A 20374-nucleotide genomic window follows, 5' to 3' on the forward strand; every position below is an offset into this window, starting at 1 on the left:
CTTCTGTAATCAGCAGAATCCCTTCAGCAAGGCCACCTTATTGCTTTTTGTGCTGACGCTTAAAAACCCCTATGGCAATTACCAGGCACTTTTCTCTGTTTTTCTGTAATCAAAACATAACCTTTGGAGTTCCACTGCACCTGCCTAAAGGCAACTCCCTGAACATACAACGCCATGTGCTTTCTTGGCTGTCCGTGATATGGATCGCTGTATCGGTTGCAGATTTACAGAAAGAGGTCGCAAAAAGCAACTCTAGGTCAAAATTGTTTGGTCTTTGGCGGCAGCAGCTCGTTAATCAGAGCCATTGTTTTCCCTCTGACACTGTGGAGTGTGGGGCCCTAAAGAATGACAGAGATACCACCACCCTGTGCTTATGTTGAGTTATGTGGTGAGGGGACATGTCCTTTCTTTGTAACTGGGTGATAAGTCCAGAACTTAGATCTACAGCCATAAAATAAACATGAAATCTGGGAAAGGAGGTGGCAACAACTGCGATCATCTGCTATGCACTCAAGCACAGTTTAAAGTATTTAGGAAATGCAGTAATCTCATGTCGATGGAAAAAAGGCTGGGAATGTTGTTGTTTCTTGATCCAAATTATGGCAATTCCTCTGGGAAAGAGAAGACCTGGCACATCTCCATGATTAGCAAATATGCAGACCCAGTGGGAATGAGGCACACAGAAAAAGAGACCACGCTATGTGCTAAAGACTTCGGGGGGGGCGGGGGGATCAAAAAATGTGAGGTATGAAACTGTCTTCGCCTCCCCCCCAACGTGGTCTCCTGAGAAAAGCTCTAGGGTTGCAGATGCAAGTGTTTCCTATGATTCCCAGACAGGATTACTTCATAGGCGCTCCAGACATAGCTTTCATTCTTCCTTGACTTGACCATCCTGAGGAGAGGGCACATTCTTCAGACAAGGCTGTGAGTGAGAGGAGGAACAAGGGCATGCATTGGCCTCTAGGACGAACCACCATGGGGAGCAGCCCCTGCAAGAGCCTGACGTACCTCTCTGCCGGTGGCTTTGGCCCTGAGGTTCGCCCTCCACTCTCACTGCAGTCCACCACAGTGCATGTTCTGCCTCCCCTTCACCTCCTCCCACCTCAGCAAATGAGGACTTACTGCTACTCAGTCTTGAGATATAATACAGCATTTATCTGGAAGTGACTCTAGCCAAGATCCCTCTCCTTTCTCCAGAGCACTGGGTAGGGAAACGGAAAGGTAGGCGGCCGTCTAGATCCGTCTCCACTGGGTCCTTCAATTCGTATTGTCACCACAGTTGAACTCTTGGGAGCATATTTGCCTGCTGATGGATGGATGGATGGATGGATGGATGGATGGATGGATGGATGGATGGATGGATGGATAGCTGGATATTTTATTGCGTGTCAGCCCAACGGTTCTTCGTAGCTCAGACAGTAAACGACGGATCAAGTTATGATTCCAGCTTGTCAAAACCCCACATCCAGTTCCCTTTAATCACAATCGCTCCGTACAGGGTCATTTGTATGTGCCGAACAGTTACTTAGAAAGTTTCAGATGCTAAGGAAGGAATGTTTTAAAACTCTTTTAACTAAATTGCTTTATTATTTTGAGTAGCTATCAGTGGATTAGCTCATTTATCAAAGGTGACATGTAAGGCTGAAAAGTCAACAGAGGTAATTCACAGACTTCATGTGTGTCACAACGCAGCACTAAACACTGTGTTCTCTCACACATCAATGGGATTGAATTTGGCACCTCTCGATATTTCTTTCAAACTTATTTGTTTTGTACAGCTGCAAATAATGAAAGCAATTGTTGTGCTGACTCTGATCCAAGAACTATTCCCCAACCTGCTCATGTGCACAGAAAGAATCAGTCACTATTGAAATCTATCTCGATATGAGCCAGAGCTTCTCATGAAAAAACAAGTATTAGATCTCTACTGATGCAAGAGTGATTTCTGTCTTGTACGTACCCAGTTTTAACATTTATACTGGACTTTTAACCTGGAATAAAGGGGCTGCCTGTACTCAGGATAAGCCTAAAGCTCTTCAGGCTGGGTATTTCATTAAGGAGAATGGACTTTTTTAAGTTAGAGCAGTAGAGAAAAGTTTTCAATAAGTCTTCTATACAGCTTTACACATTTCTCATCTTTTTCTGTCGAAGTAACAATAGCCATCAGATTTTAAAAAAAACCCAATGATTTTCTTTTCTGTGTGGATATGATACGGTAATTTTCCTTTACTTGTTATTCACAACATTATTGCACACTTCTTGGCAGACTGGAAATCTTTATGATGGTTCCTACACTACACTTCCTATAGAGGGAACATGGTGCACCAAGGCAGCATTAAAGCTGCGTGCAGGTCAGTCTGCTCACAAGGCAGGAGACAGGGAGAATGAAATGGGGTTTATTATTCTGATGGCAAGAATTTGCCCTTAGTTCAGTGTCTAGGAGGCAATGCAATAATCCATACGTGTACCAGTTCATAGTTCATCCCGACTGCCAGTAGAGGTCAGACTTTAAGCTGGCAACATAAAATATTACAGGTGGGATTTCCCTTAGGTTTCCATAAAAGTTGCTATTAGGAGCGGCCATCAGTGGTTAAATGAATTTTTTGTCAGGATTCAATAAAATAATGCTGGTTTCACACATGTTGAAAATCTGTTCTGGTGTCGGGTTGTACAGGCACCCAGAGCATACTGCGAGAGCCAAGATCTAACCTAGTCCCCATCGTCTTTAAAGTATAATCACGAAACAATTTTCAATAATAATTTAGAGCTGTCAGGCTTGGTTCTGAAGGAGAGCTTTGGTACCATGGGGGCTTGGAAAACAGCACTCCCATAAACGAAAGGCGAACAGATGAAGATGGAAGTTCCTCTTGGCTGTACCACACAAATTAAAGTGCTGGCCAGTATTAACCCAAAATACAATCCCACTTGCCATACGTAGATATATTTACATAGCTGTTGAGTGATGGTAACTTCAAAATTCTCCTGGCCTGGCTATTTAAGTTCTTAGCCAGAACATGCATTAACAGAGAAATTTTGCATGTAATATAAAGTAACATTAACAAGGGAGACAGTATTTCAAACTACTGAGTCAAGTAAATTATTGTACTGTACGTCGGCTTACTCCTTTGACAATAAAATATGATCATAGCTCATCCTAAGTAGAAGACTTTGAAGAAGTATAAGATGGATATTCTAGAGAGACATTAAAGTGACCGGAGAAGAAGAGAGGGAAGTTACAAAATCCCTGAAACTCTGGTTTAGCAAAAAGTATGCTTCTCTGAAAGCATCGTACGGTCTCTGCCAGCACTCAGCCTCTGCCTGTATGTATCAAATGGGAGGAGGATGCTCACTCACATCCCTTCTCTACCATCTGTGGACTAAGTGGGTGACTCCCAAGTCTTTCCTTTTGTTTTATCAGCCACTTGCGTGTAAGACTGTTGGGAAAACTCCTGAACTAGCAGTACTTGAGCACCGTACAGGTCAGAATGACCTTTAAAAGGACTGAAAAAAAGATGTTTTAAGCCCAACTGATGGGAGTTATCAGGATATGCTGTATGGATCCGCTCTGTCTTCCCTTCCAGAAATCTGTACACGGAAATTATTTGTTTGCAGTGATTTGAGTCAGTGGAGCCGGATGAGACTTAAGAGGGAGACTAACACAGCCCTTCATTTGTTTTGGTTTGGTGAAACCTGTCCTGAACACACCAGCATGGGCCTTCAATGCATACAGAGTCCAGTAAGGAAACCTGCTAAGTAGCTCACAAGCCAAAGAATAAGGAAACTTGTCCCTACATCTAAGCTGGTGGCTCAACTCCATTGAAAACAAAAATGTATCAGTGCCACAGAGGTGTTTGATTTTAGGAAAGCACAAGTTTACTTGCATGTTGCAAGTTATTATTTCAGGGTATCATTTTCTCTGTTCTTTGATGTCCAGTCAAGGATCAGTAACCCAAATCTAAGGAAGGGAACAGGTAAGATATTAAATACACGCAATTAGGTCTCAGTTTTGTAGCCTGACTCTGACATCTCAGGTGTCCAGGATGCTTATATAGACAATTTTGCCTCAATATCATATGACTGTCCTGCCAGTTTTCCATATCTCAAGCAAAATGTCAGTATGGTTTAAACCCACATCCCTTTTCCTGCTTATCTGGTTATTTGCCACATTGTTTAGACCAAAGACCAAGAGCCATTTTGATGGATTTGATACTACTTTCTTGCACAGCACACGGTAATGGCGCCTTTAGCTGCTACGATAATAACATTTTTATAAATTGGAGTGCTTAACAGGAGAGGTTGGAATTACGGGAGATCTGATACCAAGGGCAGCTATTTATCTGCTTTTTCTGTTGCAACTGGTAAGAGTTTAGGTAAAGAAAATCTTCGCAAGGTTGAGTTATACCAGCCTGCGTAATTCATCTCCCAAAGGAAGCAATGATGCCAGCCCTATCTTTAGGAATATTTAAAATTAGATGAGATAAAGCACTAGGAGATGTCCTTCAGAGAACATTTGCTGGTGACCTACATGAGGTAACCTCAAAGAGCTTCAGCTGCCACATTTAGGCAGTATTAGGGCCATGCTGTTCTGCCGAGACGCCTACCAGGGCCAGACCTGAGGTATGGGTTTCTTCCCTTTCCAAACTTCTTTGGAGCCACCTCAGCATTGCTGAGATTCAAAGGCAGAGCGGGCATTCTCAGCTTTGGACTCAAAAGTGACCATAAACCAGACCTCAGGAGAGGGCTATGGCTGTTTTCTAAGAAATGCAAGAGCTGATAGAGGAATTTGGATGAGTTTCTGCTGAACGATAAGAGGGCGGCTTGCAAAACAACCTCTGACCATGCCCCCTAGCTAAATCCTAGTATTGCCATCAAGCAGGATGACTGCCTGCTCACCACCAAATGCTTACGGAATAGCAGCTCGGAGAGACCGCCTCTTTTCTCAGGCCACGTGCCCCAAGGTTTCCTACTTGGTGCCTTGTCGGTGTGAATCCGGCAGTCAACCCTGCTCCCTGGCGGTGCCGGTGGGCCGTGTAGGCAGCATCACACAAACAGGTGGAAACGGGCAATACATATTCTCAGGCCTTTTGCACAATGGTGAACTGCTCCTCAACCATCTCGTTCCTCATCCCCAGCCCTCTTTTCTAGGAAAAATATCAGCTTGCGTGGAAACACTTCTTTGTGAAGAACATCTGTGTCCTCCTGTGTGATGAATCACTGACCTGCAGAAGGAGCAGGCCAAGGGAAGGCCACGAGAGGGATGGAGTTGAGATCAGCACAGGGAAGGTGGATGGTTAGAGGGAAGCAGAACAAAAGCCCGCCCTAATTAGCATTGTTTTATCATTTTTCCTTGAGCTATAAATCCAAAAGCAAATGAGCCAAAGCCTCCCGAGATCGACTCAATTGACACTAACCAGAGGTGGATTTGATCGAATCACAGGGATCATGTGTCAGAAATGTGTAAATGCTTAGTGTCAGTAAAATCTGCTTGTTGGGTATTTATTTTCTCAGTTTCTTAAGTTTACCCATTAAGACAAAATGGGCTGAAACTGACTTTGGACTTGATGCTGGAGTCTGTTTTCGATCAGCTCTGTGTTCCACTGTCGGCTTTGTCTGTGTGCCTGTCTCAAGAGGTTTTCCTTTTTATTTTTTGATTTGTTTTGAAGGGTGGGAGGTTGCTATTTTGGGAGATGAGATAAAAGCTGTTTGCTTTGAGATGGGGAGAGAGGACCTAACTATCTCCTTAAAAACCAATTGCAGTTTCAGTTACGTTTTTGCAGCCCCAGGCGATGTTATGTTATCTCTTGCCTGGAACCTCCCTGGGTAGTTTGGCCTAACCAGGTCTGGGAGCTGGTTTCCTCACTGGTTTGCATTAAGCTGGAAAGTACCAATCGGACCCCGGGAATGGCTGCAAATCATTTGTGAAATCCTTCTTAATGACAAACTCCACCAGGCCATGGAACAAGGCTTCAATCACTTCCTTACAGCCTCCACCGCACTGTTTCCCTGACATGACCCCAACTTCTCCCCTGTTTGTTAGGCTTCTCCGCAGCTGTGACATAATGTTTTTGATGGCAGGGTTTGGAGGAATTCTCCTTGTGGCAAAGCAGGAATCTGCTTCGAATTAGCACTGCACATATTTATCGAGTCTACATAGCATGGCTGCCTGTTGACAAAAGTCCCTTCTTCTATCCCCTGCAGGTTTCCGGATTAGCTCACTTGACCTGCGAAGGTTTGGAGGAAAAGCAGTTGCGGGTATCCGGGCGCAGCCTCCCGCAAGCCCAGAGCGGGGCCGGCAGGTGGGTGATACACCAGGTGTGATGTCCCGAGCTAAGCCTGCTTCTTTAGTGCCAGGTCCTGACGTTTGGGTTTGCTTTGAGGGGCTCTGGGGGGTGGTCGGCCACTTAAGGACTTCTTTGCCTTGCCGCCCTGGTGCTGGCTATGTCCTCTGTGCTGCTGCAGCCCCTTAGCTCCGGCAATTCCTTCTCTAACAGGTTGGTTAGATTGCAGCAGATCTGAACTCCAGATGGGTTCATCATCTGGAAAAACTATGGCACGGGGGAAATGATTGCACAGTGACCTTGGAAACAGCCGATTTGCTTTGTGGGATCCTGCTTTTAAAGGTGCTTTACCGCAGTCACTTCCAAGAAAAGAAAACATTGTCAGGTACCCAAGAGCAGACCCGGTTTGCATTAAAGCCACCTACACCGCTTAGCAAAAGCTGGGCAGGAAATTCTTCTCTTTTCATGTCTAAATGTTTAAGATCTATTTATTTATTTTAATTCCTGTTGTGCATAGGGATAAAACACAAATCCTTCAAAGGTTTTTCTTATTATGGAAAGCAGCAACAGAAAAAGACTCATCTAAAAATAGCCGGATATTTAGGGCAGCCCCTGGTAGTGGGAGACACAGATTCGGAGGGTTGATTCCACCAAGGAACGTGGTGTCTCCAGCATCCTACGCATGCATCTCAGTGACAAGGTCATGGCATCGCTGGGTTGCGACCAGAAACGCCATCCTGGCCGGAGAACATCTCCTGGAAAATTACATCCAACCCAGCCACTTTCTACACAGAATTTCACCACAGTGTAATTTTCTAATGAAAAGCTGTTTTGTTATAAAACCCCTAACTGGTTCTGTTTTTAGTATTGGTTTCAAACAGAGCAGACACAAGCACATCACTGTTTTCTTTTCCTAAAAATCTCACCTCTTCAGCCCAAGAGTTCCTTGCAGTTCCTATAGGCAGACAAAATGTGCAGTTGCTCTTTGAACAATAAAATTAGTTCTTGTGCTGGATAGTTAACAAAATCAACAAATATGTCTCTAAAAGTAATAAAGGAGGAAAGCACCTCTTGTTTTTGGAGCTCTCTCCTGACTACCTCTTGCAGAGTATCAGAAACCCTGGTAAGAAGTACAGAACTGTATGAAAATGACTAAAAAAAAAAGGGAATAATGAAAGTTAAGTGAGCACTGAATGAAAGCAAAGTGAAAATTTTATGTCACCAAGAAAGAAAAATGTCACCATTTGGATTCGGGAGGAGAAAAGTACCAAGGCAGGAGATGAAAGAATAACCCAAATGCACACAGGCAATTAACAAGGTTCCTTCCCACCCTGAATTCACACACAGCGCCTTGATTTGCTGCACTACGATTTCAGAGAACTAATCCCAGTGATGAAATCCAGATCTGAGACACCGCAGAATAAGCAACCAGCTAAACAAGGCAGAGCAAGCACTTGCTGGGGTCCACACTTGCTTCTTTCGGAGGTCTGTTCTCCCTTGCCTCGATTAGTCAGTAACATTTTTAGTACAGCATATGAGTTTTGGTCTGGCAGATGTGAACTCTGTTACTGAGGGATTTCTCCACGCGCTGAAGTAAATCAACAGGCTCCTGGCGTCTCTTGCTGGATGCGGTGGTATTTGTGCATGACAATCAGGGCAAGAGGGCCAAGCAACGCCCGCCACAGAGAAACAGGTACACTGAAAAAGCAAGTATTGCACGGTCAAGTAACAGTGGGTTTTATTTTTTTTTCTGGCTGTGCCATAAGGTTATGCAGATGCCTGGATCTGCATGACCAAGCCAAGATGAGACCAGCCACTAGTCTAGCCAACGACATGCAGTACTTGGATCCAAAGAAACATGCTTGTTTTCCAGCTGGAAAGGGAGACTGACCATTTTGTTGCACTCCTAAGCTATTGAAATGTTTATATCTATTTAAAACAGACTCTTGGGGAGAGTACAAAAACAAAGCTGAATTTTCAGGCTGAGGTCTCAGATGCCAAATTGTAAACCCTTGGCTAAAAGGTCTTAGGGTAGAAACAACTGCGCAGCATTAACTGCATAGCAGTGGTTCATACAGGAGCCATAAGAATCAAGATAGTATTTAGGAAAATTGTGAGGCATTTCGTTTGGGCTTTACTGCAAGGTCACAAGATGTAAGCAGCTTTGGGAGGGAAAAAAACCCCACTGTTTGAGAGTGAAAAGGGCTGTATGTCAAGCACCAATCGTGCAAGCCTTATGCACTAGAGCTGTTGTGTTGGTGTGACCATCTGTCCAGTGGGAAAACTCCTCTGAGCCCAGGTTGGCTCCACCCTGCAGTTCAAGATAAAGAGATCACGCCACTGGGCAATGGCACCATAATTAAGGGGCAGTTTCCACTGCGAGGAAACAGAAACTCTCGTGTGCTCACACCACCACTGGGAAGGACAGCAGAGCAGTTTTGGTATTCTTAATTTATTTGAGCTATTTTAAAATTACAAGTCCCTAAACCAAGATCTGTTTAGCTTTTTAAAAATCCTTCTAAAAGTGTTCTGTTTGTTTTTCAGAGAGTTTTGTTTGTTTGGCTTTTGGCCATGAAAATGTAGTTCATCTTAAGAGACTTAATGTGATTGTACCAGGATATCAAAAATGCATGATTCAGTGGTCTGTTACGGGGCTCAGAAAACATGATCCAATTCATGCGAGTATAACGGTACTCTCCTGACGTGTGAGCGCCACACAGCCCCGTACCCACACAGCAGAAGTGCTAACGTCTGGGTGCAGTCCCAGGGGCTCCTTCGGATCGGTTTTACTGCTGTGCAACTACTGACTTTCTCCTGATCTCCTCGAATACCCACGAGCAGCAATGTGGACTGTAGAGCCTGGCGTGCTTGCGAGTTAACAATGCGTAGCATGACCTGTTTACTGTTTGAAAATACGTATGTATGAGTAATTCTCTGTATGATTCATTTAGCTGTCTTTGTTGTTCCTTAGACCAACCATACAGTTACTTCAGAAGATGTGTTATTTTATTGCTGCAGTGAACAGGAGAACTTTCTCTTCTCCCTGGTTTTCAGAAAAATGTGGGATGTTAGGAAGGAGCCAAAGAGAAAGAAGGAAAATTTGTTATTTTTCCTTTGAAGTCTCCAGTTCTAACTTGGTTAGAATCTTCCATGTGTCCTGTATGGTCTTAGACCCTCTTGATGCAACCTCTTAAACCAAGGAGTTGCAATAGGGACTGGATGCAGCTGTGACTTCAATCTCTCTAGCCTTTCCTGGGTGTCTAATTCACTAATCAAACAAGATCCTTTGCAGCAGATCCAAACTGATTCGTCACTGGAAGCAGCAGTTCCACCTCTTGGACATTCCCACTTTGCATGAGGTTTACAAGCTGAATTTTAGAATTTTATCATGTGCCTCCCTATACTGACATAAGATCTCATTGTAGTTCAAGGGGAAGATAAATCTGCAGGTGTGTTGTTACATGGTAGAAGGAGTAGAGAGTTGTAATTCAGGTATTTAGCAATAAAATAGAAAGCAACAAGAAGGCTCATGTAGGAACCTTCCATTTGCAAACTTCTGCAATACGCTGATATATCTGTTGCACTGATGATTCCTTAAATGACATTTATCATTGGAGACCTGAATCCTGAGGATCTGGAGAATAGTAACATGCAAATCTTCTTTCCCCTTCTCATTAATCACTGCTTTAACTGTGAGGTTTAGGGTCTGCAGTCTTTGCTGACCCTCCAGGACAGCCGCAGAGAGAGGGAGGAAAGGAAATAATTTTGCATTCAGATCCAAATATAAAATCGGCTTGATGTTCTTTTCTCCCTCATCAAGCGATTCACGTTCCTCCCCTCTTCCAACTTCCCCTAACACTGCAAAACCAGTGCGCTTTGGTGAGTCCTTAATGCAAAGGCCAACAGAAAAGTAATCCAAGTACAAAGTTGAATGTTTTTCTATTTAAAATGCAAACAGGATAAAATCTGCAGCTTTAGCTCTTCTGTTTTCTTAAAAGAGAAGACTGCTCACCCCAGTCCTGTGTGGGATTCAGCACAAGAGAGAAAGGTGCTTTGAGTTACAAAAGACCTCGGCTGTCTGATTCTTGTTCCGAAACATGGTGAGGCTCCTCCTGAAGCTCACAGCTGTGGTATCGCACCCTCGCCACCCTCTCTGTTCCCATCCCAGGCCAGGACAGGCACTCAGTGTCCCACCGTTGCACAGTGAGAGGCTGTCTGGCTTTGAGAGAAGGTAGAAAACATCAGGAGTCACCCCAAGATAAACCTGTTTCCCCACAAGTTCCATCTCTCCCCCGCAGATCTGGGGGGAACACGTAAGCTGCTGACAAGCCCCAAGATTTTGGCTCCCTCTTAAGCGTTAAATCTATTTTACTGTGACATGAGCTATTCTTCCCAAAGCCGAGATCATCTGGTAGCACCTCTAAACCATGGGAACCCTATGAGGGCAAAGCTTTGAGATGGTGCTTTGGGTGGGGGTGAATCTGCACCCCTCGCCCCCATTCACAGGGGTTCATTGTGAACATGCACCAGCCTGTCTTTTGTCTCATAATGTGCTTTCATGTCCCCCCATTTTAAAGAAAGCAGTGACCACCCCACCCTGTTGTACAACTGTAGGGCTATTTACCACTTTGAAAGGAAATCCCATGTCACAACCCCTAGGAGCACAAGGAATAATGTCCGGAATTCCTTTATCTGTGACTAGCCCTGGCGCACAGTCTCTTTCCCGTCTCTTAAGCATACACAAATATATTCTTTTCTTTTGTCAAGGCAATGGGCCCAGATTTTAATGATGGTTTATTAAAAAAAAAAAAAAAAAAGGCTTTGGCAAGACTCAAGAACAAACGTTCTCTGACTTTAGGCCCTTTTGTTCTTCAAGGTGAAAAGTGATTATAAAGAATAAGGAAAAATGAATCACTGGTCTTTGCCCTCCATAGTAAATTTGACCTCCGCTGTTTTAACGGTACCTAAAATTGGTGTCCTGGGCTAATCGGGAAGTAATGTGGTAAATCTTTCTCTGCGGCTGCTCCGCATGATGGTTTTGTTTAAAGTGATCAAAACGACCCTTTGGGCATTGCACATTTTTTAACCCCCAGCTCCACGGCTTCTGTTCATGTTTCCATGCCAAATTTTGCCCAACTAAAGGTCATACGTATCAGTTTGTAGAATGATGGAGTAAAAGGCACTAGAGGACACTATGACTGTTCTGAGGGCAGTGCTCCCTTTGGACGAGAAGACGGAAAGGAGTGAGATGCGGCATGTACTTAAGTGCCCCATGCACGTGGGTCCAGAGCTCTGGCCATTTCCTGCACCCACCAGGCCTTGCAGCACTGTCGTGTGTTCTGCTGCCACCCTAAAGAAGATGACCAGGGGCTCACGTCTCTACCTGAGCCATCCTCCCAGGCCTGGCAGATACAGGGCATCTCTGTGATGTTTATGCCCTTCCATAGCAAGAGCCAGAAGGCTGCAGGGTCACCCTCCGACACCCCGAGCAGCACTGGGTGCCTCTGCATAGGTGGTTGAATCAGGCACTGACGTTTGCCTCCGTCCAGGCCAGCAGAACAATGCAGGGTGCAACCTGGACCATCAGCTCCGGGGGAGAGAGGAGGGAAATCTATAGTAGGAAATGGCTGGGAGCAAGGAAGTTACAACAGAAATATTGGCACCAGCAGTCTGCGGGAGGCGGGGGAGGCAGGCAGGAGAAGGAATCTTTCCAGGAAAAGAACATTTGTAGCAGATACTTCAAAAAAATAAAATATCATCATGTTCTAAATATTGGCAGCACTGCTGGCTTGGCCCGCCACTCTTTTCGGCACTCTTGCAAACCATTTTCTAAAAAGTGTTTATGATCCTTCGCGGTTGAGCCCTCCCATGCAAAAAGGAAGACGGATGCCAACGGGGGACCACGGAGCAGCCCCAATTGATTCACGGCACCCTCTTCTCACTGGGTGGTGATATTAGAAAGCCGACAGCCTTGCTGCAGTACAAATAACTCACCAGCTGGAGTTCACTGGCTCTTTTATTTATATTCCTACAGCGCACAGGCAATGCCAGATGTGCTGTCCCTGATTCATGTATATTGTGTTTGATGTCTCCCATCAGAATCAACCCTGGGCTAAATCCAGAAACTAAACTGTTTTTAGCAGAGATAAATATTTAGGCAAGTCTGTGATTGGCAAGAACCTGTCCCTCCCTTTGCATCCCCTTCAAAACTGAAATGAAGGTAGCAGCTCAGAGCACGAGCACATCAAAGATCTTGTCTACACAGGAGGATCGAGGTGCACTCTCACTGCTGACTGAGCAACTGCCATTCAAAAAGTCTCCAAAGGAGGGGAGAACTTGGCAAGAGAGAGCCTTTCAGGGGCTGAAACCAGAGCATTTGCACAGCATTGTGTCTGTGTGCTGGACCACAGCATCAAATTAGCACCTGCTCTTATCTGTGTGCTCTCAGGCTTTCTCCTGTCTCTAGGGCATGACACACAGTTGTTGATAACAGATGCTATCATGGACTCTGACAACAAGGCGGGGAATAAATTACACTGCTTGCCCTGCCTGTTGTCAGGTGTGGATGTGTGTGTAGTAACCTGGCTTTGGATGCCTGGTAGTTGTAAATCTTGATTTTCCTTTGCCCTCTGTGTTCCAGGCCACAAAGTGTGTATACAACACAAAGGTTTCAGCTGTAGGACAGCATGTGGAGAGGCTTATACATGGGGTTTTCCTTGCTTGTTGACAAGCTCACTTATTTCTCCACTTACTGAGTGACCTACGCTATGTGAGCAAGTCCAGCACGCCTCCCCGAGCTCTGTTGCAAGGCCTCGTGCGAATGGGCTCTCTTTCCTATGTTGGGATTTTCCACAGTTCCCACAGCTCTGGCTTGCCCCCCCCGCCCCCATCACAGGGACTGCCTTGACAAGAAGCCTTGTCAGAGGAGGAACGATGGTCTGGCTGTGCAAAGCTCAAGTGAGGGCCTGAAGGGGAAATTCAGGGTGGCTCTTCTCTTATTCAAGTCATTGATTTCACTGTGCCACGGCCCATGTGCCAGTTAGCCTCTAGTACTATTCTGCTTACAACGGAACTACATGATACTCTGGACTCCTACGGGATTCGACTAGCTGTGTGAATTCAATTCATGCAAATCAAAGTAAACTAGTCCCTTCCATTTCCCTGCACTGTCACTTCGCAGTCAGTAACAGTGATTTAAGGCCACCTTACTCGTGACTAGGCTTTTCTTTCACAGCTTTGTTTGCTTGGCCTTAGTTTTCCAGACTGTCTGATGCAATGAGATGAGCCCCTATACTACAAATCATCTAGGCTAATGTTGACTCTAACAGATGACAAATATTCCTACCCCCCATGTCAGAAAGACTCACGACTTCACCAGCATTGTCCCAGAAGGGGAAACCCACTTCTATACAGACGTGTTCTCCTTACAAAGCTGCTGCATCACTCTGACTGTTTTAAAGAGGTGAGACTGTTACACAACAAAACTAGAAGGCAGGTCTTATTTTCACCAACCCAGTGTTTCTGACTGCATGCGTGTCTGTTCTGAGAAGTGCTGGTTTTGGATGCAGGTACTAAGGGGACTACACAACCTGACAGTGCTGATATCACTTATAAAGACAGGCAAGCATCACAAACTTAGCACAAAGTACCCAAAGTCCTGGGTAGGGGGGTTCAGGAATACCTCCCTATTTTGTATCCCTTTTGAACGAGGTCAGAAGAGACTGTTATTCCCATCAGAGCATTGCTGTGTAGAAATGTGGAATTTTTCAGGAATTTTTCATTAACGTTGGCTCTGGCAGATAAAATATTGGCCATGCCAAAGACAACATGCTTGGGAATATGTTGCTTTTGAGCATAAAGATACCATACCCTTAGCACTGCAGTTCACACAGCACATGGATTGCCCCAGCTGACAAATAGAGCAATAGCCATGAAAACTGATAATGCCCAGGTATTTTGTTTTCCCTATATACTGTCATCTTAATTAAAATGCCAGGATAGCATATTCCAGTGAAAACTCATTTATGCTTTTCCCTTTTAAGTGAGAGAAACTGCTCAGTAAGAGGTTAAGCACTTGTAATTCTAGTTTAGCCTGAATGTAAAGATCAACTCTCTAACGCTTCAATAATTTGATCTTTTTTAGATGGCTTAACTACATGCAAAAAGAGACAGATTGTGGGTCACGTAGATCCAAAGCAGTGGCTGAAGGAGTGCTGAGTGTTCAGGAGCCTTTCCAGGATGGCCTCACAAATGTGCTTTGCTGCAGGGTAAGTGAGAGGTTCATGATGACCGTCGTCGATGAGCCCATCAGGTCCCTGGTCTTTTGGCACTGAGGGGTGTCTGTGACAGTCATTCTGTGAGGCATTCTCCCTCACCAGCTAGGCACAGCCAGCGTGCCTTGATACCTCCCTCACCCTCCAGAAGCCACCACACAGAGCTTCAGTGAGACACGTGGGTTCCTGGGGCATCGTTCTCCACTCTAGGCTTCTGTCTCCACTGCCTCCTGCTCACTTCATTCCCAGAGACTTGCAGCCCCCTTCTCCTTTGGCAGCCCCTTCGCAACCACACTCGCAGTCAGGCTGTGGGCTTCTTTCTCCTAACGCTAATCCTAACCCTAACCCTGACCCTAATCCTACCCCTACACAGTGCCCAGGTCCAACACTGACCCCACCTGGACTCCTTTTGCCCTGTTGGCTTCTGTCAACTGCCCCAGCAGAGATGTCTTTGTACCTGCTGGAGACAAAAATATGTACTAAAAGTAAATACTGAACGGTCTGCCTGGTCAGCTGCTGGGAAAAACAAAATGCTGTCCAAAGAGGAACAATGTCTCTTTTGTCCTTCTTCCCACCCTTCCTCTAGACAAAGTCTTAGTAAATACTAAAATAATCATTAGAGGTTTGGCCTCCAGGTATGAGAAGAGAAGATGCGGGAGGTGAGTTGTCTTGTTTGTGTGGGTGTGTCCCATTCATCTCTTGTTTTCTGCATGGCTGTGCCCACCCTCTAAGGGCCTTTGGGTGAAGATCCAATATGCTGTGCCGAAAAATGAGGAAATCCTTGGGGAAACTGATACTTAAACCTCAGCTGCAGGTCTGGGTAGGTGCAGATGTCATAGCAAAATATCCATGGCTGAGAAAGGCCAATGCCAAAATGGCAACAATAATAATAATAATAACAACAACAACAACAACAGTCTGCATTTCTAAGGTTAGTTGCGAGATGGCTTACAAAGGGATTTAACCTTGCAACATGTCTGTGTGGTTGGTAAGTAATGGCTATTTTATACTGCTGGAAACTGAAGACAGATAAGATAAGTACTTAAGGTCGTACGGGAAGCCTGCAGCACGGCAGGAATTGGAGCTCAAGTAAATTGGCTGCCAGTTGTGTGCTGAGCTGCAGGATCATCCAAGGAAAGGCTCTTTTCAGTTTCCAAAGGAGCTGGCACTACTGAATATCTGGTGCGGACAGCAGTGCCCTGTCCTCTGAGGGTGGCCGGCGGGGCAAGCACATGGGGCAGGGAGTGCCACAGTGTATTTGAACCCTTGCTGCGTGCTGCTCAACTGCAGCTCTTTCCTCCTCCCTAAAAGTGTGCGAGTTCTAGAACAAGTGAGCTCCTAGCGAAGAGGATTTCTCCTTTTGCTTCTCAACTTTGATAAATCCAATATTCCCTTGCCCAGTCTGATACCTGTAATCACCTTATTTCTGCTGAGGTGAAAGCAGTAGGAAAACGAATGGGCTGTAAGGGTGTGAGGGCTACCTTCCGAGGAGGAGGAGGAGGGGAGTCTCCTCCTGAACGTCAGCACAAATACTCAGTCACACTCCAGGCTCATTAACCAGCTCTCGAAGAGGTACCTCCAAAATAGATGTGCACAGGGGAGACAAGAACAAACTCTCAATCTGGAATCCTTTAACTGTAACAGACACTCAGCAGGGGAATCCATTAGACAGGAGCTGAAAATTAGCTTTGCAAATTTATCCGTGCCAGAAGACACAGTCAGAATGAAAACCAAGAGGCTTTTTGGAAGAGCTGCAACTGGAGTGACACCGCGTCCATTTACACCCATGCATGCACACGTGTGTGTGCTTCATTATTCCTCCGAGGAAACTGGCAACCTGCCGCGTATGTGCGGGCCAAGAGGCTGAGGGAGGTACTGTGTTAAAAGAAATCTGAGAAAAACTGTAGCCTTGCAAGCCCTGTGCATCACTGCCATGCACCTGGTGGTACCCAGGCCCTGTAAGCAGGCTCTGCCAGCCAGCATTAGCAGGGAGTGGTGTGTTAGACACACCTTTTGGATGGGACAGGCAACATTTCAGAAGCAGGCGTCACACCCTTCACACGGTGCAAAGATATTTACAGAAGGCAGGGTAACAATGACTGATCTAGTCTCTAATCTTTTTCATCTGCTTGGCTCCGTTCCCATGCAAAGTAAGCCGGAGCACGACATGTCAGTGCAAAAAAGCAACAGCCAAACCCAAGTTCTATAGGAGTCTGTCTAGAGGACAGGAAGGAGATTTGTTTCTGACAGTTCAGGCCAAGCCTACCATGGTATCCCAGTCCTAATCCTTACAACCTTAAATGCCCCAATATCTTATTAGCTTCAAATGGCTTTTTCCCTGGTGATGGAAGTGAAAGATGAAGTAAATCTACTGCAGTTCCTGAGCAGCTTTTTGTCTTCAAAACATTTATCGCCCCATCCCACCAGGGAGGAAAGGAAGTGCTAATCTCCCTGATTTACAGACGAGCAGAGGCACAAAAGCAAACATACCTGTGCTGCACAGAGGAATGCAGTGCCGAAGTGCCCAGAGCGCTAGAGCTCTGAGCGGGTACCTCCGAACCGAAGGGTGCCGTTCAGGCAGCAGCTGAGCTGGGGTCCTGAGCGAAGTGTCGGCGCTAATCAGTGCAGTGAGCACAGCTGTAATTGCATCACCCGTTTCCCATCCAGAGATTCTGGGTGTTCCTGTATCACACCCTGCTGCTGCTGCCCCTGTTCTGGAATTAGTGCTGCCAAAGCCATTGCAGATGTTCCCCAAGTGAGCTCCCCTAAGGTGTTTGTCAAAGGACAGGGGACCAACGTTGAGTTACTTAAACATCCTGGCTTATGTCCAACCCACCTGACATCCTTGTTGGTTTGGAGCACGGCGTCTGGTCAGCAGCCATCCCAGCATCCCCCCCCAAGTCAGCCGAAACGCCGCGGACCCGGCCTGGTCTCCTCTGCTCCCGGCCCTCCCACTCGCTCCAAAAGTGCCCCTCAGTGCACCACCACGTCTGCCCGAAGCGTTTCCACTTCAGGCCTCTGCTGCGGAGGGGCTGCTTGACGTGCAGTACGTCTAACAAGACAGCAGTTCGAGGCAGAGGAAGACATCAAACCAAATTATGCCTGAATCCATGTTCCTAAGAATGTAAAGGAAAGGCATCCAAAATGAACTATACAACCACAGAAAGTTAATGGATGCTCGTTTGTATATCAGACCATTGTCCAGGGGAACTCTCGGTTTCCTCTCGGGATCTATAATGAATAGGCCTATAAGAGAATGTTATGGTGGCAGAGATTTCTCTTTTCCTACTATTTAACTTAGAACAATATAGAATCAAAACAAAAAGGCAGCCTTTCAAAGGCTAGCAGTACAATACACACTAAAGGACATCACTTCGACCGTTAAAAGAAAGCGCACGAGAGAGACCTTTGCCCTACGTATGCTCAGAATTCCTCTCAATTCCTTTATCCTATACACTGCGAGAAGGTCATCGTATGAGATACCGTCCTTACATCCCACCACGCCCACTGTCACTACTTTACTTTCACTACTAGCAGATGTCAAGACCAGACCCAAGATAACTAGAGAGATTTTAAAACAGGAAGGATGACTAAAGGAATTGGGCTGTTCTGGGCTCTCCTAATGATGCTCTTTAACCCCTTTTACTCTTCTTTTTAAGTCTGGATAGCCCAGCTCTGGCTTTAAGGAGACTGCGTATGGTGACACCAGACAAGATCAGATATATTGGTCAGTCTGGGAATTAAAGAATCAGCAGCCCAAAACAATGGCCCTGCAAAGCGTTAGCTGCCTGATTCACCAAGGTGAAGCGTTTGTCCTGAACCATAATGGTGATGGCTTTAATGATGTTGATATTAACTATCATTGCTTCTCCAAGGATGCAAAAGAAATGCCTAGAAGGAGTTTAGCCACTATATCAGAAATGTCCAGAACCTGTAGTAGCAATCCCAGAGTCATAAAATAAAGCCTTCAGTATTTCCCTCAAACAGATTGTCAAGCACCAGACTCTGGATTAAAGATTACACTTAGCCTTTTGTTCAGGAAAAGGACTGGTTCATCCATACGGTGATTTCCACCTTATCAGTTACAAAGTGTGGTCACACTAGGTGTGACCCAGGAAAGAAGAAGAAGCCGCCTGCGGAGAAGGGGTAGTGACAGCACCATTGCTATTTGAATGCACATCCCCCTATTCCCTGTCTGCACAAGGAGAAAATCTTTGGTGGCTTTATTTAGGCAGCAAACCAGCCTCCGAAGGACATCCTGCAGTACTGCACAGGCAATGTGAGCTACCCAAGGCGCTTGCAGACCCGGGACCAACTAGTTCTGTTTCGAATGGGTCTGATTTTTGCTTGTAAGAGATTCATGCTGTCAGCTCTGTGTCTCACATTTCTGGCCAAACTGATTCTACCCAGCCATTTATCTTACAAAGACTATTCCTGTTTTCCCAAGCAGTAGCTGCCTGTTTCTGAAAGACACCTTTATCTCCTTAAGGTTAACTGTCCTGAAAACAAGTTTTTTGTATTAAAAATTTCAGTTAAATCAGGAAGATGTGGAGACCAAAATTTTTAGGTCACATGGTCAGACTGGGGGATGTCCCAGGCATAGGTAGGCAGAAAGGCGGAACGTCAAAGCTGCGGTGCTCAATGCCAGACACAAATGCCCGCAGCATTTAAAAACCTACATTAATGTTTTAAAGTACAGTGATAGTGTGGTATCGCACAGTGGAAGAACAAATGACCTTGAATGGCAGCTATGCAAACTCCACGCCATGGAAATCAAAGCTAGCTCAGTTTTAGCTTTTCCACTAATCCCACTTTGAGCACAGAATTTTCAGCTTTTCTCAAAAGTGCAGGACAGGTTTGGCAAATGAAAACTGAGATTTATACCCAGACAAAACTGTCTCCTTTCCTCTTCTTTTGTCCTTCTGCCAGAAACTCTCCAGAAAGCTGAAGATACTGTCTTGAAGAATGTTAAAACAAACTATGCTCATATTCTTGGGATGGGAAAAGGAGAGCCTTTTTCTTGGGAGCATTAGTCTGCGCTTGTAGACTTGTGGGACGTTGTAGTGCCTCTTTGCGGCTGCCTGCCCTAGATGATATTGCATACCCGCTCTGACATGCTGGGCAGTACATTAGGGAAAAAAGAGATAGTAATTTAATGTTAATCACAATATAACAACCACAGCTATGCACAAAATTCAATAGACATCAACTTCAGTAACCAGAAGAAGGCACACTACTTCATGATTTATTAAATTAAATTAATAATGGCATTTCACCACGTAGGCTTGAACATTATGTTTCACATCCAAAGTAGGCAACAATAAAAAAGGCAAAGTACACAGCTAATTTATACCAAATATTTTTATCCTTGGTATAAAGATCATAGTCCAATTAATATATTGTGAAACCCCAAATTTCTTTTAGGGGTCTTTCTAGCTCCTCGTTCTAGTCTAACAATGCTCTTCTGATACAAGCCGTGGCATATAAATCACCAGCTCTACTTGTACTTCTGGTTGAGAAGTCTGTAGATCAGACAGTAACCCCGAACAATCCCATGTCTCCATAATACTAAGAAGAAGAAATCAGCCTTGTGTACACCCTCCTTCAAATGTAATGACGTTTCCTGATGGGTACTGCAGCGTACAAGACTGTCTGGAGCCAGATGGGGGGAGCCTTCGACATACCCTGCTCAGCAGCCTGCTGCCTTCCTGAATTCACCTGGCCCTGACAGCTCCTTCATCCCAGGAGTCGTACGGTACCCGGTCTTTGGTTTGACCTGCACTTCTCTTTCAGTAGGGCAGGGTGACGTTGCCCAAACTGACC

At 45.3% G+C, this 20374-nt stretch overlaps 2 protein-coding genes across 3 annotated transcripts in view; one reads left to right on the forward strand and one right to left on the reverse strand.

Annotated features, from left to right (window-relative positions):
- The window catches only part of LOC142063012 (uncharacterized), a 313397-nt gene that overhangs the window by 215647 nt on the left and 77376 nt on the right, over positions 1 to 20374 (forward strand). The window contains exon 9 of the mRNA XM_075106291.1: positions 6199 to 6296. Within this exon, the coding sequence (XP_074962392.1) occupies positions 6199 to 6296 (98 nt within the window). The remainder of the gene's footprint in view (positions 1 to 6198; positions 6297 to 20374) is intronic.
- Positions 1 to 20374, reverse strand: part of LOC142063009 (vascular endothelial growth factor receptor kdr-like) — a 142134-nt gene that overhangs the window by 111921 nt on the left and 9839 nt on the right. The window lies entirely within an intron of this gene.

Source organism: Phalacrocorax aristotelis, chromosome 11 (genome assembly GCF_949628215.1).
Source record: "Phalacrocorax aristotelis chromosome 11, bGulAri2.1, whole genome shotgun sequence".
Taxonomy (NCBI): domain Eukaryota; kingdom Metazoa; phylum Chordata; class Aves; order Suliformes; family Phalacrocoracidae; genus Phalacrocorax; species Phalacrocorax aristotelis.